Below are 19559 nucleotides of genomic sequence, written 5' to 3' on the forward strand. Positions count from 1 at the left end.
ATATATAATATTTTATTATTATTTTTTATTAATGGAACAGATATCCTATTTATAGCCTCAGGATTCCTGACCATTAACTGGGTTAATAGAGAGAGTTAAGAAGACACTTAAAAAAAAAAAAAAAAAAAAAAAACCGGTTATGCTTTTTTAAAGTATAAGTTCATGACACGTGTCGTAATTCTAAGCTCTCTTTGAACCAAAACTCGGCTTTTATATATATATATATATATATAGATATATAGATTAGATTCATATCTTGATTTCACGTTCCATGAACTTGAACCACATTCATGATTTCATGGTGAAGTGGACAATCGAAGCGTCCAAATATTTCAAGCCGTATCCAAAAGTGCAGGGTTTTTTTTTTGTTAAGGAAAAGAGAAAATTTATATTAGAAAATTATCTCAAGCACATCGCTCACCTTCATAAGAGCATATTTATATACGATGGGGAGTTTTCTCAATAAGAACAGGGAGATGCTACGTACAATGCATTCTCAAGATCATCTCTTCACCGTCTCTCTTAAAAGCATCTCAATTTTTTTCAGAAAAAAAAGTAAAGAGAGAAGAGATGGTAGGGAGATGGTTTGTAGAATGCAAAAAAGCATTCCTCATAAGAACATATTCTGCCATAATGCTTCTATGGGCCCACCGTTAGTTTTGAATGACACAAAGTTGTAAGAATTGACAAAAAAAAACGCGTTTGATAGAAACATCTGTCGAAGAAAAAGTATGAGGATGAGAAGCAAGAAATCAATAATGCTCCTCGCTCCTGCCATCCAAAATCTGTATTCTCACAAGCAAGAAGCGTTGAACCTATGGAACTTGTTCGAAACACCAACTTTTCTGCTCTTCTTGTCTTGCTATCTTGCTTTTGTTTACAGTTTGGCTCTGCCACAGACACCATCACAGCAGCTAAATTCATCAACGACTCTGAAACCATCATCTCCAATAGCGGTGACTTCAAACTGGGATTTTTCAGCCCCCCAAATTCTACCGATCGGTATGTTGGGATATGGTATGCTGAAATTTCTGTGTTCACTGTCGCATGGGTTGCTAACAGAAACAATCCCCTCACGAATTCCTCTGGAATTCTTACCATATCCGAAGATGGCAATCTGGTAGTGTTAGATGGGCAAAAGAAGGTGCTTTGGTCTTCAAATTTAACAAATTCTGTCGTCAATTCGAGTGCTCAGCTTTTAGATTCTGGAAATCTTGTCTTGCAAGGAAACACTACAGGGACATTCTTATGGGAGAGTTTCCAACATCCTTCTAATACATTCATCGAAAAGATGAAAATTAGTACGGATGTTAGAACGGGTAAGAAAGTGCAGCTGACATCATGGAAAAGCCCTTCTGATCCATCCACTGGAAACTTCTCTGCCGGTATTGATGTTCGTAATCTTCCGGAACTTTTTATTTGGAATGGTAGTAGACTATATTGGCGGAGTGGTCCATGGAATGGCCAAGTCTTTATCGGAATACCGAACATGTATTCTGTATATCGTGATGGATTTAGTCTTGTAGACGATAAAGAAGGAACATTCTATTTATCTTTTAGCTTTTCGAACGACTCTTTCCCATATACTTATGTCTTGAATGAGCAAGGAAATCTACTTGAAGCATATTCCAACAACAGTGGGGTGGATTGGGAGGTCACGTGGTCATCTTTTAAGACTGAGTGCGATGTTTATGGCAAGTGTGGGGCATTTGGAAGCTGTAATTCACAGAATACACCAATTTGCAGCTGTTTGCCGGGGTTTGAGCCAAAGAACACAGAAGAATGGAATAGAGGAAATTGGACAAGTGGATGTGTGAGGAGGACACCCTTGCAGTGTGAGAAGGTGAACAATGGCAGTGATGGGGGCAAAAAAGATGGATTTTTGAAACTGACGATGATGAAAGTACCAGACTTTGAAGAATATTCGTCATATGCTCGTGAAGAAAAATGTAAAAGCCTATGCTTGGAGAATTGTTCTTGTATTGCTTACGCATTTGATTCTGGCATTGGCTGTATGCCGTGGGCAAGAAGCTTAATTGACGTTCAGAAATTCCCGAGTGGCGGAATTGATCTTTATGTTCGTTTGGCCTATTCAGAACTTGGTGAGTTGTTTCTGTTTTCTGCCAAAATTTATCTTATGCTTTAAATCATCCGATGCTGGTGCATTTGTTAGGCTACTTTTATGTTAAAAAATAGATAAAATTGTATTTCAAACAAACCCAATTCACCCCCCAACTTGTCGAGCTTAGGAAGTCCTTCTAAAAGATAATTCTGTTTTACCCAAAAAAAAAAGGTACATATTCTCTAGCCTATTTGGGATGAATTAATTAGATGTTTTCTTTGATTTACAGATAAAGAGGGAAATGTGAAAGTAATCGTAACAGTCACAGTGATCATAGGAGTAATATTCACTGGCATCTGCATTTACTTATTCCGGCGTTGGATGGCTAACCAAAAGGGTAATATGCACATTCCTCTATGTAGCAAGGACCCTCTTGATCCTCTCTCTTCTCTTCTCTCTTCTTTGTATGCACATTCCTATTAGCTCAGTGCACGAAGAAAAGTTACGACATTTCCCTACATAGAGATTGCTAACTACTACTGTATAAACACCCAGCAAGGAAGAAGAAAACGAAGGAGATTTTATTGTTGAGCATGGGTGAAGACAAGCATGGAGACAACGTTAACCAAGCTAAACTCGAAGAGTTACCAATATTCAATCTTCGGGAGTTGGCAAGTGCAACAAATAGCTTCCATCAATCAAATAAGCTCGGGCAGGGTGGATTTGGTCCCGTATACAGGGTAATGGTTAATCTTGTCAAGGGTTATTGCCTAACAATTTGAATATGTAGTCAAGTTGTTTGTTTACAGGGAAAACTGTTAGATGGACAAGAAATTGCAGTAAAAAGACTTTCAAAAGCATCTGGACAAGGGCTAGAAGAATTTATGAATGAGGTGGTGGTGATATCTAAACTCCAACATCGGAATCTCGTTAGACTCCTTGGTTGCTGTATTGAAGGGGAAGAAAAGATGCTGGTCTATGAATACATGCCAAACAAAAGTTTGGACGCATTTGTCTTTGGTTAGTTCCTGTTGATGGCCTTTGTTTGGAATTTCTAATATTACAATCTAAAATTACTTACATGGAGAGACAAAAATGGAATGATATTCTAGGCTGTTGTATCATAGTGGTAAATGCTTACCTTTCTTATGTGACTTCACCAAATTTACTTCTATTTCAAACATGATCGAAGTTCACCTTACAAGTTGAATCTGACTGCACTTTCATTTTTTTTTTTTGGTTTGAATAATTTCATTAGATTCAGTGAAACAAAAACTACTAGAATGGAGAAGACGCTTTAACATTATTGAAGGAATCGGTCGAGGTCTGTTGTACCTTCATAGGGATTCTAGATTAAGAATTATTCATAGAGATCTAAAAGCAAGTAACATCTTGTTGGATGAAGAGCTAAATCCAAAAATATCAGATTTTGGCATGGCTAGGATTTTTGGGATCAATGAGGATCAGGCCAATACCACAAGGGTCGTCGGAACATAGTAAGTACCTTTGTTTTCTAAATTAGCTAAGATAATAACCCTAATGTTTGTGATAACAAGATTCAATGTCTTATTGTTAAAATTCAGTGGTTACATGTCTCCTGAATATGCAATGGAAGGTCGATTTTCTGAGAAATCAGATGTCTTCAGCTTTGGAGTGTTGTTACTTGAGATAATTAGTGGAAGAAGAAATTCTAGCTTTTATGATGATAAGCAGGCCATGAGCCTTCTAGGATTTGTAAGTCTTCCTTATATCATTGCCTCATTTTTTAAGAACTTCAATTGCATGTTTCTTATGAGTTTTAGTATTGATGCTAAGAATTTCAATCCTGTTTTCATGTTTTCAGGCATGGAAAATGTGGAATGCAGACAAGGGTCGCTGAGCGGATGAACAGGACTCTCTTAGGGAGAGCACGTTGCTTACTTTCAAATGCCAGGTTGTCTAGAGATTTTTGGGCCGAGGCGATCAATACTGCTTGCTATTTGGTCAACTGTTCTTCATCATCAGCCATTGATTGTAAAACTCCTTATGAGGTATGGTTTGGTACTCCTGCTGATTATTCATTTTTAAAAACTTTTGGTTATCCTACTTATTGTCATGTGAATGATGGTAAGCTTGAGCCTAGGTCAAAGAAATGTATATTTCTAGGCTATGTGGATGGGGTGAAGGGATATAGATTGTAGTGTTCTGATCCTAAATCACCTAAGTTTATAGTCAGTAGAGATGTTGTATTTGATGAATCTGCCATGCTTCAACCGAGAAAGGAGTTTATTGTTTCTGCAGGAAAGAAGCAGGGTTCTAGCAAGGAGGTGGAGCTTCAGGTGGAGGCTTCACAGAGGGTACGAGATAACAATCAAGATCAGCCTGTTACAGATATTTATGATTCTAGTTCTGATGATGATGATCCATAAGAAGAGCAAGCGACCATTATTGCAGCTGGTAGACAGAGGAGGCAGATTAGGCCACCTCAGAGATATGGCTATGCAGATTTGGTAGCATATGCACTTACTGTGGTAGAGGACACTGTAGTCCAGGAGCCTTCCACTTACTCAGAAGCTGTCACAAGTAGTGAGTCTACTCAATGGGTTATTGCCATGAATGAGGAGATTGAGTCTCTTCATAAGAACCAAACATAGGAATTGGTGAAATTGCCTAAAGGCGCTAAAACTGTTGGTTGCAAATGGATCTTCAAGAAAAATGAAGGAATCCCAGGTATTGAAAATGCAAGGTTTAAGGCACGTTTGGTAGCAAAGGGCTATAGTCAGAGAGAAGGTATGGACTTCAATGAAGTTTTCTCTCCTGTTGTGAGACATAGTTCTATTCGTGTTTTGCTTGCCATGGTTGCTCTAAATGATTTGGAACTTGAGCAACTTGATGTGAAAACTGCATTTCTGCATAGTGAGCTTGAGGAAACCATTTACATGCATCAGCTAGAAGGGTTCATTGCTGAAGGTAAGGAAGATCATGTTTATCAGTTGAGGAGGTCGTTGTATGGTTTAAAACAATCTCCATGACAGTGGTACAAGCGCTTTGATAGCTTTATGATCGGACATGGTTACACAAGAAGTAGCTATGATAGTTGTGTGTATTACAGGAAATTGTATGATGGTTCTTTTGTTTATTTGTTACTCTATATGGATGACATGCTTATTGCAGCTAAAAGCATTTGGAGATTAAGAGATTGAAATCTATGTTGAGTGATGAGTTTGAAATGAAGGAATTTAGTGCTGCGAAGAAAATCCTTGGTATATAGATTCATAAGGATAGAAAAGCGGGAAAGTTGTACTTGTCACAGAAAAAGTACATTGAGAAAGTACTTGAACGCTTTGGTGTGCATAATTCTAAACTAGTGAGTACTCCACTTGCAGCTCATTTTAGACTTTCAGCAGCATCAGCGCCACAGAGTGAGGAGGAGGAGCAGTTCATGTCGTGTGTTCCTTACTCCAATGCAGTTGGAAGCATCATGTATGCTATGGTGTACACTCGTCTGGATATTTCACAGGCAGTCAGTATTGTTAGTTGCTACATGGAAAATTCGGGCAAGGTTCACTGGCAGGCAGTGAAATGGATACTCCATTATTTACGGGGCACTACAGATGTTGGTTTAGTCTATGATAGAGGCAGTGGTATCAGTTCTAGTGTCACTGGTTATGTTGATTCAGATTATGCTGGTGATTTGGATTAAAGAAGATCTCTGACAGGTTTTGTTTTCACTCTCTCGGGGTGTGCCATTAGTTGGAAAGAGACTTTACAGTCGACGGCTGCTTTGTCCACTATGGAGGCAAAGTATATGGCAGTAGTAGAGGCAGTGATAGAAGCAATTTGGCTTAGAGGTTTGGTTAGTGATCTGGGTTTGCAACAGGATGAGACTATTGTATTTTGTGATAGCCAGAGCGCAATACATTTGACCAAAAATCAAATGTATCATAAGAGGGCCAAACACATTGATGTTAGATATCATTTTCTTCAAGAGGTCGTGACACAAGGTGATATCATAGTGAAGAAAATTGCTACAGCGGAAAATTAAACAGACAAGTTGACTAAGCCACTTCCAATCCTCAAGTTCAAGCATTGCTTGGGCTTGATTGGTGTTTGTTGTTTGTAATTACCCCTTAGGAGTGTTGAAGGAGACGTCTTGAGGAGATTTGAGTTGAAGACTTGATGAAATTCAAGTCAAGGTGGAGATTTGTCAGAATTAGGTGACTTGTTTTCACAAGTCTTACCATAGACCCCAACCTTTTATGTTTTCATTTATTTCTCACTTGCCTATATGTCTCTCATTCATTAAGCTTCTTGAAGAAGCTTTGACAAAAAGCCTTTATTATTGAAGGCATTCGGTCATTGGGAAAGGAGAGGCAGCAACTTTAGATGAGAAAAGGAGAAAGAAAAAGAAGCTGAGGTTGCTGAGAGTGAGAGACTTGTATTGCAGAGAGAAGAAGAAGATACACCATTTTTCTTCAATTTGATCTCACATTTGAAATGCTGAAAAGCTTAGAGAATTTTAGAGAATATTTTCTCTTTTGTATTTAATACTCTTTTGAGTGAGATTGGGGTGCATTGGGGCATTTGGGTTTGAGTGGTTTTGTTTGTACTCCACTCTTTTGTTAGTGAATTTCTCCTGAATCGTCTCTACCAAGGGATGTAGGCTTATTAAGCCGAACCACTCAAATCTTGGTGTCTTGTGTGGTTGTGTTATTTTTCTATTATGTACTTTTCTACTTCTTTAGTGATATTGGAATTTGCATTTGTCATAACACAGACAACATTGTGGCATTAACAGACCCAATCATACATGAACCTCGCTTTGAAATGGAAATTTTGAGATGCATACATGTTGGGCTGCTGTGTGTGCAAGAATTTGCTAATGATAGGCCAACGATATCTATTGTTATTTCCATGCTTAAAAGTGAGATTATTGATTTGCCTCTTCCAAAGCAACCTGCATTTACTGAAAGGCAGAATGCCCCAGATGCAAGGTCCTCTCAGCACAACCCAAGTAAATCCTCTGTTAACAATGTTACAGTTACAATGGTTCAAGGCCGGTAGCTAGAATCTGTTAGTCTTTGGAGGGTTATCCATCATTTCCTTTGCTTTGTGATCTTGTTTTCCCTGTTCCAATAGTTAAAGGGGTTACCGTCATCGACTTTGTTGGGCTTCCACCATCGTTCACCTTGCTACGCAGTCAAAGATTGAGGAAAGCTACAATGGACAATCTTTTTTTTTTTTTTTTTGGATTTGGTATGATTTATGTCTGGGAAAGTCACTTTCCTTGAAAACTTCTTAACCCATATTGTAAGATTTGAAAAAAAGAAAACTTCTTACCCATATTGTAAGATTTGAAAAAAGAAAAGTGCCTTAAACTCTACGATTTGAAAAAACCTACAAAATGCCAAAATCAAACGCACCCTTAAGCTAACAAGTCATTCATAAACATATGCGGATATGTTTATATCCACATATCTCAAGTTGTAGTCTAAAAGGACATCTTTGAATGATAGAAAGTCTAAGCATTAGACTCTTGATAGAAATATCAGGAGTAAATTAATATACATATTAGGACACCACTTCTAGCCCAAAAACTTAAGCTAATGGGCTTGTGTCTACTTAAGTATATTAACCATTTTTATTTGTTATACTTTCTTAATGTGGGACACAAACTTCACAAGTGCATGCACAGCAAATCTCCCCTCACTTGTGAGTCTCTTTTACATTGACCAAACTCCCCCACACACAAGAGTGTCACGCATACTCCAAGAGAGCGTCAAACCAAGACACTCATATCAGCAGCAGAAGCTAATCATGGGCTATAATACCAATTGTTAGGGAGAGAAATACCATGAAGAGTCAAACAAGAGTAAATTAATATACATATTAGGACACCACTTCTAGCCCAAAAGCTTTAGCTAATGGGCTTGGGTTTATTTAGGTATATTAACCATTTTTATTTGTTATACTTTCTCAATGTAGGACACAACCCTTATAAGTACATGGACAACAAAATCAATAGAATACAAAAAGGTGTTTAAATTTAGATATGCTCTTGGTCAAGGAGCTGCAATGTCTTCGCCATTGATATTGAAGAGGCTTTGCATCATGCAGTATCAAGAAGCACCAAATACAAAGGAGAAGTTAAGCAAGATTCCTTGAGAAGGAGGCAACAGGTAACTCTGAGGTTAATAAGGGACACATCTCTAGTTTTAAAACCATCACATACACTTTTTTTACATGGTTGTAGCAATTCTTTAGTTTTAAGAGCTTCTTAGGGTTCTTGTGGCATGATACTGGAATAACTTGTATTGTTGCAGTAGGTGAAGTATCTTCTTAAAGTGCATGAAAAGTGGGAACAGAGGCAGATGTTAAAATCTCAAAAAAAAAAAAAAAAAAAACTTCTCATTTTTGTATTTTCTCTTCTTTGCTTAATATCCGCCCTATTGACATCCTGTTCACTTCATTTGCCATCTGCATCTACTTGAACCTTAGCCTCTTCTCTTAGATTGCAAATATCTGCCCCTTTTAGTAAATGTCAATAATTTGAAACTGTTCTTGTTTCTATAAATCTTATTTCTTACTTCATTTTATTGTTGTCTTGGTTTTTGTTTATTTGTTAGGAAGTCATGAGCCATAATTTGAGCCTTTTGTTTTTTTAGTTGAAAGTGGATATTTGTAAGAGATTCCTAGAAGGCCTGAGTCAGACTATAAGATATCCCTATTCTTTCTTCTTCTTCTTAATCCTGCTTCCTGGAATTCAAAATCTGCATTCTCACAAACGAGCAGCTTTGAAACAATGGGACTTGTTCGAAACACCAACTTGTCTGCTCTTCTTGTCTTGCTATCTTGCTTTTGTTTACAGTTTGGCTCTGCAACAGACACCATCACAGCAGCTAAATTCATCAACGACTCTGAAACCATCATCTCCAATAGCGGTGACTTCAAACTGGGATTTTTCAGCCCTCCAAATTCTACCGATCGGTATGTTGGGATATGGTATGCTGAAATTTCTGTGTTCACTGTCGTATGGGTTGCTAACAGAAACAATCCCCTCAAGAATTCCTCTGGAATTCTTACCATATCCGAAGTTGGGAATCTGGTAGTGTTAGATGGGCAACAGAAGGTTCTCTGGTCATCAAATTTAACAAATTCTGTTGTCAATTCGAGTGCCCAGCTTTTAGATTCTGGAAACCTTGTCTTGCAAGGAAACACTACAGGGACATTCTTATGGGAGAGTTTCCAGCATCCTTCTGATACATTCATGGAAAATATGAAAATTAGTACGGATGTTAGAACGGGTAAGAAAGTGCAGCTGACATCATGGAAAAGTCCTTCTGATCCATCCATTGGAAACTTCTCTGCCGGTATTGAGGTTCGAAATATTCCTGAATTTTTCATCTGGAACGACAGTAACACATATTGGCGGAGTGGTCCATGGAACGGCCAGATCTTTATTGGAGTACCGGACATGGTTTCTGTATATCTTGATGGATTTAATCTTGTACCTGATAATGATGGAACATTCTATTTATCTTTTTCCTTTTCAAACGAGTCTTTCCCAACAAAATTTGTCTTGAATGCTCAAGGAAATCTACAGCAAACATATTTTGACACTGGAGATGATCATTGGGGGATCGGGTGGTCAGCTTTGAATTCTGACTGCGATGTTTATGGCAAGTGTGGGGCATTTGGAAGCTGTAATTCACAGAATTCACCAATTTGCAGCTGTATACCGGGGTTTGAGCCAAAGAACAGAGAAGAATGGAACAGAGGAAATTGGACTAGTGGATGTGTGAGGAGGAGACCCTTGCAGTGTGAGAGGGTGAACAATGGCAGTGATGGGGGCAAAAAAGATGGATTTTTGAAACTGACGATGATGAAAGTGCCAGACTTGGCAGATTGGTCATCTGCTCGTGAAGAAAATTGTAGAAACCAATGCTTGGAGAATTGTTCTTGTATTGCTTACGCATTTGATGCTGGCACTGGTTGTATGCCATGGACAAGAAGCTTAATTGACCTACAGAAATTCTCGAGTGGCGGAATTGATCTTTATGTTCGTGTGGCCTATTCAGAACTTGGTGAGTTGTTTTGGTTTTCTGTCAAAGTTTATCTAATGCTTCAAATCAACCACTGATGGTGCAGTTGTTTGGCTAATTTATGTTTCAAAATTGATAAAATTGTATTTCAACCCTACGACCATCACTCCCCAACTTCCCAAGCTAAGGAAGTCATTGTAAAAGATAAATCTGTTTTACCAAAAAAAAAGTACATATTCTCTAGCCTATTTTGGATGAATGAGTTTGATGTTTTCTTTGATTTACAGATAAAGAGGAAAATGTGAAAGTAATCGTGACAGTCACAGTCACAGATCATAGGAGTAATATTTACTGGCATATGCACTTACATATTGTGGCGTTGGATGGCTAAACAAAAAGGTAATATGCACATTCCTCTTTATAGCAGGAAGGAGCCTCCAGTTCCTCTCTATATCTTCCTTTCTCTCCTCTTTCATTACTACTTACCACCAAAAAAAAAAAAAGATGATATGCATATTCCTATTAGCTCAGTGGACTAAGAAAAGTTACAACATTTCTACATAGAGATTACTAACTACTATTGTATAAATACCCAGCAAGGAAGAAGAAAACCAAGGAGATGTTACTGTTGAACATAAGGGAAGCATATCCAAAATTTCCTGGTGAAGACAAGCATGGAGACAGATTGAACCAAGTTAAACTCCAAGATCTACCGTTATTCAATCTTCAAGAGCTGGCAAGTGCAACAAACAACTTCCATCTATCAAATAAGCTAGGGCAGGGTGGATTTGGTCCCGTATACAAGGTAGTGGTTGTTCTTGTAGAGGGTTATTTACTAACAATTTGAATATATAGTCACTTGGTTGGGTAATGGTTGTTCTTGTAGAGGGTTATTGACTAACAATTTGAATATATAGTCACTTGGTTGTTGTTTGTTTATAGGGAAAACTGTTGGATGGACAGGAAATTGCAGTAAAAAGACTTTCAAAAGCCTCTGGACAAGGGCTAGAAGAATTTATGAATGAGGTGGTGGTGATCTCTAAACTCCAACACCGGAATCTTGTTAGACTCCTTGGCTGCTGTGTTGATGGGGAAGAACAGATGTTGGTCTATGAATACATGCCAAACAAAAGTTTGGATGCATTTCTCTTTGGTTAGTTCATGCTTATGGCTTTATTAGTATCTTCCAATATTACAATCTAAAATGATCTACATCACGAGACAAACGGGAATGATATTCTTGGTTTTGGTATTTTAGTCTCTAAGATCATACTATGTCTATGTGACTTCACCAAATTTATTTCTATTACATGAAAAAAAGCAAATAAACTTGCTTTTGGCGGCATAAAGTCTTAGGGCCTAATTCATCTCATAAAACCGATTCTATAAGAAAGGGTTGCTCATTCTTTATAAACATGCATATGATCTTGTCCATAGGCAATGTGGGATTATTCTTTAACACCCTCCCTCAAGTGTAGGCCGGTATTTTTCTTGGTCCTTATCACGGGGTAAGTAGTGTATGCCTAATTTACCCTGTGGTAGGCTCTGATACCATGAAAGAAAGCAAATAAACTTGCTTTTGGCGGAATAAAGTCTCAGCTTCGTTCACATTGTATTTATGGGGAAAGAGTTACAATTGAAAAACAACTAGGAGGAGAACTAATACAACTAAAACTAGGAGAACTAATACAACTTGAACTAAGAGAACTAACACAACTAAGAAACTTAATACAAAGAGAGATAAAACCACATAAAAGATAATACTAGAGTAGCATCGAATCTAAAGAGGATAAATCTGTTTTGGATAAATCTAGAACAGAGTTTGCGTAGGACTCTACTACTGCAACTACTGGTTCGTTAACAGTACAAACATGACGTTCATTCACCTTTCAAGTTTTATTTGAGTGTAGTTTATTTTTCTAATTTGTTTAGAATAATTTCATTAGATTCAATCAAATCAAAAGTACTAGATTGGAGAAGACGCTTCAACATTATGGAAGGAATTGGTCGAGGTTTGCTGTACCTTCATAGGGATTCCAGATTAAGGATTATTCATAGAGATTTAAAGGCAAGTAACATCTTGTTAGATGAAGAGCTAAATCCAAAAATATCAGATTTTGGCATGGCTAGGATTTTTGGGGGTAATGTAGATCAAGCCAATACTACAAGGGTTGTTGGAACATAGTAAGTACCTATGTTTTACCAAATTCATTACGATACAAATCATAATATTTGAGATAACTAGATTTGTATGTGTCTTATTGTTAAAATTCAGTGGCTACATGTCCCCTGAATATGCAATGCAAGGGCGCTTTTCAGAGAAATCAGATGTCTTCAGCTTTGGAGTGTTGTTATTGGAGATAGTAAGTGGGAGAAGAAACAATAGCTTTTATGATGATGACCATGCCATGCACCTTCTAGGATTTGTAAGTCTCCCTCTATCTCATTGCCGCATTTTTTCTTTTTTCTTTTTGGGTTAAGTACTTTTTTAGTACTTCGGTTTGCAATTTTTTTATTTTTTTCTCTCTAAGTTTCCAAAACGGTCAAATCTGGTACCTCACCTTTGGGAAAATATAAAATCAATACCTCGTTAGTTTCCGTCAGTCACAATTAACGGCATTCCACGTCATTGCCATGTAAATGAGCTGTCAGACCGACATCTGACCCTAGTTCCACGTTACCACATGTAATCGGCCACATCATCTAACCGGATTCCTCGTTCTTCTTCAAACCCGAGCTCGATTCGGATGTTGATAATGTGGCCAGGGTTTAGGAGGAATCCGGTTAGATGATGTGGCCAGTTAAATGTGCCAACGAGGAACCAGGGACAGACGTCAGCCTTACAGCTTATTTACATGGCGATGACGTAAAATTTCGTTAATTGGAACTGACGAAAATTAACGAGGTATTAATTTTGTATTTTCCCATAAGTGAGGTGCGAGATTTGACTGATTTGGAAACCTAAGAGGAAAAAATAAAAATCAAAAAGTGCGAACGGAGATACAAAAAAAGTACTTAACCTTTTTTTTTTTAGAACTTTCATTACTTGTTTCTTATGAGTTTTAGTATTGACGCGCGCAAAGAATTTGAATCCTGTTTTCATGTTTCCAGGCATGGCAAATGTGGAATGCAAACAACATTGTGGCATTAACAGACCTGATGATACGTGAACCCTGCTTTGAAATGGAAATTTTGAGATGCATACACGTCGGGCTGCTGTGTGTGCAAGAAGTTGCTAAAGATAGGCCAACTGTCTCCACTGTTATTTCCATGCTTAAAAGTGAGACTCTTGATCTGCCTCTTCCAAAGCAACCTGCATTCACGGAAAGGCAAATTGCCCCAGATGCTCAACAGAACCCAAGTAAATGCTCTGTTAACAATGTTACTGTTACAATGGTTCAAGGCCGATAGCTAGTATGTTAGTTTGATTTTGGACTTGTTAATTATATGATTTACGTAGTAGGAACAGTTTTATCATAAATTGCTCTGCGGCAATTTTTTTCTTACAATTCTAATTCAAATCATTCAAGAATCATAAAAAGCTTACCCCTTGAGTTCTCTTGAAGCTTTTACTTCTCCACAAGCCCCTCTCTCCTTCCTTAGCTTTCTCTATCTTCCTTTCTCAAGTCTCTCTCCCAAACTCCTTCTCAAAACTCTCTTGTGTCGCTCTCTGTTTTCTCCACGGCCTTTCGAAGACATTGAAGAGAACAAAACAATCCAGTTGAGCAATATTCAAGATGACCAGTGGGGTTCATGAGATTCCCTTATGGGATCCATTCCAAGCAGACAGGGCAAATACAGGGCATTACAGCGGTCCAACGTAGCTCCCTCTGAGGTGACTTTAACATCTGTTTTTCTAGGTTGTTAATTCTGCAAGCAGTTGAGGCCTGTTTTGTTTCACGTGGAGAATTCAACGACTTCTTTATGAACTCTGTCAAGTTCTCAGTTAGGAAACTAGAAAACAAGGAAGGAAGAAGAGGACTGAAAACAGAGTAGTTTGGAGAATGAAATGATTCTCTGATATTATTGAATAATATGAGATTACAGATATATATACACATGTAATAATACGTGGATCAAAGACAATCAACAAGTTTAACTAACTGCCAACTCATCTTAACTAACTCAGCTAACTTCAACTAATCCAACTGTCAACAACTCAAAAGAACAAGTGGAGTGGAGGGGGATCTCCACCCCATTGAAGAGGTGGTGGGGCCCCACCCGCCACCTCTGCTTTTATTTTTATTTTGTTAAACATAATTAAAATTTTTTACAAACTAGTTTGTGTTTATTACGCGACTGTAGGTGACTTAACAACTTGGTAATGTGGAAAAAACTAATAGAATGAATGATTTTTTAAAGTAATTAAATCATAGGAAATGATTTTATATATATATATAATAAAAAAGTAATAAAAAAGCTTATGGAGTAATTTTTAAGAAAGTTAAAAAAACAAGGACATTTTGTTATTTTCCCTACAATTTTTATCATATTCCCCGTCAAACTATCAATTATTTATGCATGTAATATTGTATATTACCTAAATCTTACCTAAATCTTACCATAATAGACAAGTTCAATTCCTTTTAGCACAATATGGTAAATGACATTATAGCCTTGGTTATAACTTTTGGGGGAAACTACATTTAATTTTTGCAATGTCTTTTCCAATGTTTGCATTTTTGTAATGTCTACATATGCTCAATAATCGGACTGTGGAAGAGGAAGAAATGGTAAAGATGTTTTTAGCAGTCTTGTACTTTTTAAAGATATGCAATCAAAGATAGAGTTTACATGGGTGAGCCATGTACTTGGAAACTCTTTTCTTTATTCCTTCCTTTGTGTTTGGCGGCAAGTATCACCCTTCTACATCACATGGCTAAAAGATGATCCTACAATTTAACTTGATATCGTATAAAGATTACATTGATGACAAGAAAAACGTGAGATTCAGATTCCGCCACAAGCCTTTAAACTTCCAAATCTTAATCAATATGATTTGTGATTCAAATGTACTATAGATCTGAATATTTATTCCTTATCTATATATTAATGGAGAGACATTACAAAATAGATAATAGCAAAAGGACAAATATACTTAACCCAAACTTTTGTCTACACTATGCTCATTAATCGGACCGTGGGAAGAACCAGTGGTAAAGATCTTTTAAGAATATGATAACTTAAGATAAAGTTCACATAAGTGGGCTATTTACTTGAGGACTTTCTCTTTATTCCTTCCCATTTAAGTATTACCATTTCTATATCACATGGCTAAAGCGGATTCTACACTTTAACTTTTGTTGAATATATATGTATGAGTGTAAAAAGGATAGAGTACTATATATATACGTAGGAGAAATGTAAGAAGTATGAGTAGTTAATATAGCATGGTTGGGTCCAAACCCATAAGCTTAAACTTTTGGGTTGAGTGGTGTATAACATGCTATATTATACACTCATTAAAAGATTCCCCAAGTATCAATACCGTATAAAGGTCACCTTGACTACAAGATGCATATGAGAATCCAATTTGGCCTTAAGCCTTTACACTTCAAATCATAATCCATATCACTTGTGATTCAAATGTGTTGAGCTTAGAAATCCCGTGATTCCTTTCGTGGATAATGGCATGATCCATTGTAAAGCTAGAGGAACAATTTCCTTGTACGCCAATATCTTTTTGGTAATTAACAAGTGCTCCATTTGCTTCTAGAACAATTATCGAGCTAGATAGGAAATAGAGACAACTTTGGGACCCAATATAGCTCATATTGTCGGTGCACTACTCGTGAGCCTATATAAGGGTGACTGAGCGAGTTGAGATATATACATGCAACTTTCTCAAACTTCAAATTAAATGTTGAACGACAATTAAAACTTGAGATTCAAAATTCACTTCCCTATCTATTCTTTGCATTTGTTTTCTCACCAACCCGCAACAGGTATGTGGTTTTTCCTTTTTTTAGGTTCTATAAGAGCTACCATGCACCTGCCATCAATGTATTTATGCAATCCTTGTGTATGTGTTTATAGTTTGTCCATAAAGTTCGTCTTCACCATTGTCATTTTTATTCAAAATTATTTAGTCTTTGTGTGGATACAATTATTCTAATAGAAAAGCAATTTCCAAACTTTGATTTACACATATTAATTGATCTGCTATATTAACAAATTATTAGTGACGTGCGAATCTTGATACGTCACTAATTAATGATGTGTCACTGTTCACACGTCACTAATTAATGACATGTGGATATTAACACGTAACTGAATTTTTTTTTTTAAAATTTTAGTAGTGACGTTTTACTCCTTGACACGTCACTATTTGGTGACGTTTTGAAAACCAAGGTACTGTAGACATGTTACTAAATCCTGAATTTTTTTGTAGTGAACTCTAGTTAATTACCAACTATTATATTGAGTGTATTTATGTTCAAGTGTCATAAATTGTCGTTCAAAATAGCAGAATATAAATCTATACACTTAAAAACTAACACTTAAGACTTGTGATGTTGAACAAGGTGAAAGAAAGGAGAAAGAAAATTAAGCAATCAAAGGAAGGATATGTTTAGCCACATCTTTACCGTAGTGAATGAGAAATTTGACGAATGGAACATCCAGTTTTTTGTTCTATCGAGTCTCCTACTACAGGCCATTCTAATTCTGGTTTGCACCATTCAGAAAGAGAACAGAAAGTTGGAAGGTACTATTGTTGATCTGGTCAACCTATATACTGGCCATTTGGACCAGTAACTTTACAGTGGGACTTATTTCCAATGGTAAAAAAATTCCAAAACCTCATGATTGCTCTGGCATTCTGGCGTTTTGGGCTCCCTTTCTTCTGTTACACCTTGGTGGTCCAGATACCATAACTGCTGTTTCTTTGGAGGATAATGCCCTCTGGCTAAGGCAGCTGGTTGGGCTCCTAGCCCAGTCCGTTCTCTTCGTCCAATCCTTCAGCCGATAGGCCCAATACCAACCCAGAAACAAGTTATGGCTCCCTACTTTCCTTCTGTTTCTCGCTGGAACCATCAAGTATGGTGAGCGAACACGTGCTTTATATCGGGCAAACCTGAAAAACTTCCGGAAATCAAATCTAACAGCACCGGACCCAGGGCCTAACTATGCAAAGCTCATGGAGGAATACGCTTCGAAGAGAGAGGCCAGCCTCCCAACTCAAATAGAGTTGATACGAGAACCTAATCAAGAATCCAAGACTTCACGTTACCCAGTCGAAGAAGGCAGGCGGGGTGATCTTGCGGCGGTGAAGCATGCTTATCACTTCTTCAAAATCTTCCAGGGTCTCGTTGTGGATATCATCTTTAGTTTCTTTAGTTTCCGGGAGCGCGAAGAGAGCCGGCTATTTTTCCAGAACAGAGACTCAGAGGATGCCTTTCAAGTGCTAGCTATTGAATTCAACTTCTTCTACGAACTTCTCTACACCAAAGTTATTGTACTGCATTTGAAGTTTGGATACTTTGTTCGATTTACATCGTGGTGTGCTCTTGTGGCAGCCATTTTAACCTTCTATTCAATAGATAAGAATGATTTTCGCAAGATTGACGTTGGAATTACATATACCTTGCTCTTTGGTGCCATATTCTTGGATACAATTGCTCTGTTTATGATGGCTTTCTCTGATTGGGTTGCCGCTGCCATCCAGTTGTCATCCAGCCAAAATAAGTACATAGTAGCTGTAAAGAAATGGTTCCTCCTAAAAGCTGTAAAGAAATGGTTCCTCTTTCTCCTCCGAAACTATCTCAAGCTCAAGAGGATAAACTGGCCGCAGACAGCAGATACAAGTCGCTATATATGGACGGGCTGGACAAATCCTATTCCAGAGGTGGTCTGAATCTCTACGTCAATACAACTTGATACATTATTATTTGAAAGAACGTCGTCGAAAGATTAATGATTTTGTCCGTAAATTGATTGATTTCTTTGAGCGATGGGACCCTGAGGATTTCTTTAAGAATATGTATGAAAAGAGGACGTATGTGTCCAAGACACGATTTACAAAACTGCTATGGGATTTCATCTTTAACGTGCTGAAAAAAAAAAATTCTTATTTTCTAGAAGATCCCGAGTCTGACATTACGAAGAGGATATATTCAACTCGAGGAGAATGGGTTCTCCAGAATGCTGATCTTCTTGAGAGTAGCAAGTTGAAGTTGATGCATTATAGAGTCGACGTAAAATTTGATCAGAGCCTTATATTATGGCATGTTGCTACAGAACTCTGCTTCCAGAAGGAGAAGGAGGAGATTCATGAAGACAGTAGTAGTGATCATCGTCAATTTTGTATAGAAATGTCTGATTATATGTTATATCTTCTAGTTATGCAGCCCACAATGATGTCTGCTGAAGCACGTATTAGCGAAATAAGATTCCGCGATACCTGTGCCGAGGCCACACACTTCTTTCATAGAAAGCTCGACGACCATGGATAAGAGCAATTTTATCAAGAGCATAAAGAGGCATGTGCTAGAATCCTTGAAGGAAATACTGAAGTGGAACCTGTTGCTGTGAGGGGAGACAAAAGCAAATCTGTGTTGTTTGATGCATGTATTCTCGCAAAAGAGCTACTAAAGTTGCAGGAGGAGCAAAGATGGGGTGTAATCAGTGAAGTGTGGGTGGAAATGTGTTAAGGCATGTGACTTAAAGCCATCAAGCATGTGCTTGTGGGACCCAATCGGTTTATTGTCCTACAAAGGCTTGGAATTGGTTTTCCTTTTTTGGGTCAACTATGACTCCTTGCCTTGCACGGACTTGGAGTTGTTTCTCTTTGCCAAAATTGAATTCCTTCTCCTAGTTGTATTGGTGTCTTGCACAACCGACTTATGACACTATAAAAGGACTTGCTACGTCCTTGTGAAGTGTGCCAAGCCATATTGCTTCATAAGTGTACTAAATTGTGAGCACCAAAAGGAGGAGAAAATAGAGAATTTGAGAGAAGGAGGTACAAGGGATGCCACGGTGTTTTCTTCTTGGTGGTTTTTGGAGGAGCCAAAAACAAGTAATTAGAAGAAAAGTTGCCGCAAAGTGAGAGAAGATAATAGAGATCAGCCGCTATCTGTTCCAACAAAATAAGAGTTTGTATATCTGTCTTTTGTATTCTATTTTGGGAATAATCTCTCTTGTGTGATAGTGAGATTTGGATGTGTTGGGGCTTTGGGATCTGAGTGATTTTCTCTCTACTATTTTTGTACTCCATCTTTTGATAGTAGATTTTCTCTGGGTCGTCTCTGCTAGTGGATGTAGGCTTGTTAAGCCGAACCACTTAAATCTTTGTGTCGTGTGTGATTGCTTATCTTTGTTATTCCGCATTCTTCTTATCTTTCGCAACTCACGGGTCTTGGGAAATAAGATTAATTTCCTAATAACTGGTATTATAGCTTTTGATTCGAGTGGGAGCGATGGCAGGTGAAGAAGGAAAGATAGGAATCGAGAAGTTCGACGGCAAAGATTTTGGG

General features: G+C 37.7%; 1 protein-coding gene across 1 annotated transcript; it reads left to right on the plus strand.

Annotated features, from left to right (window-relative positions):
- Positions 1-817: 817 nt before the first annotated feature.
- LOC132169971 (uncharacterized) lies at positions 818-13589 on the plus strand. The gene is given in 16 exon segments (XM_059580905.1): positions 818-2102; positions 2352-2459; positions 2618-2802; positions 2872-3082; positions 3321-3558; positions 3646-3796; positions 3906-3933; positions 6819-7104; positions 8831-10125; positions 10371-10411; positions 10413-10482; positions 10680-10888; positions 11026-11236; positions 12030-12267; positions 12359-12509; positions 13195-13589. Coding segments are annotated over 16 exon segments (5007 nt in total). The 3' UTR covers positions 13495-13589.
- The last annotated feature ends 5970 nt before the right edge of the window (positions 13590-19559 follow it).

This window comes from Corylus avellana, chromosome ca2, assembly GCF_901000735.1.
Source record: "Corylus avellana chromosome ca2, CavTom2PMs-1.0".
Classification (NCBI taxonomy): domain Eukaryota; kingdom Viridiplantae; phylum Streptophyta; class Magnoliopsida; order Fagales; family Betulaceae; genus Corylus; species Corylus avellana.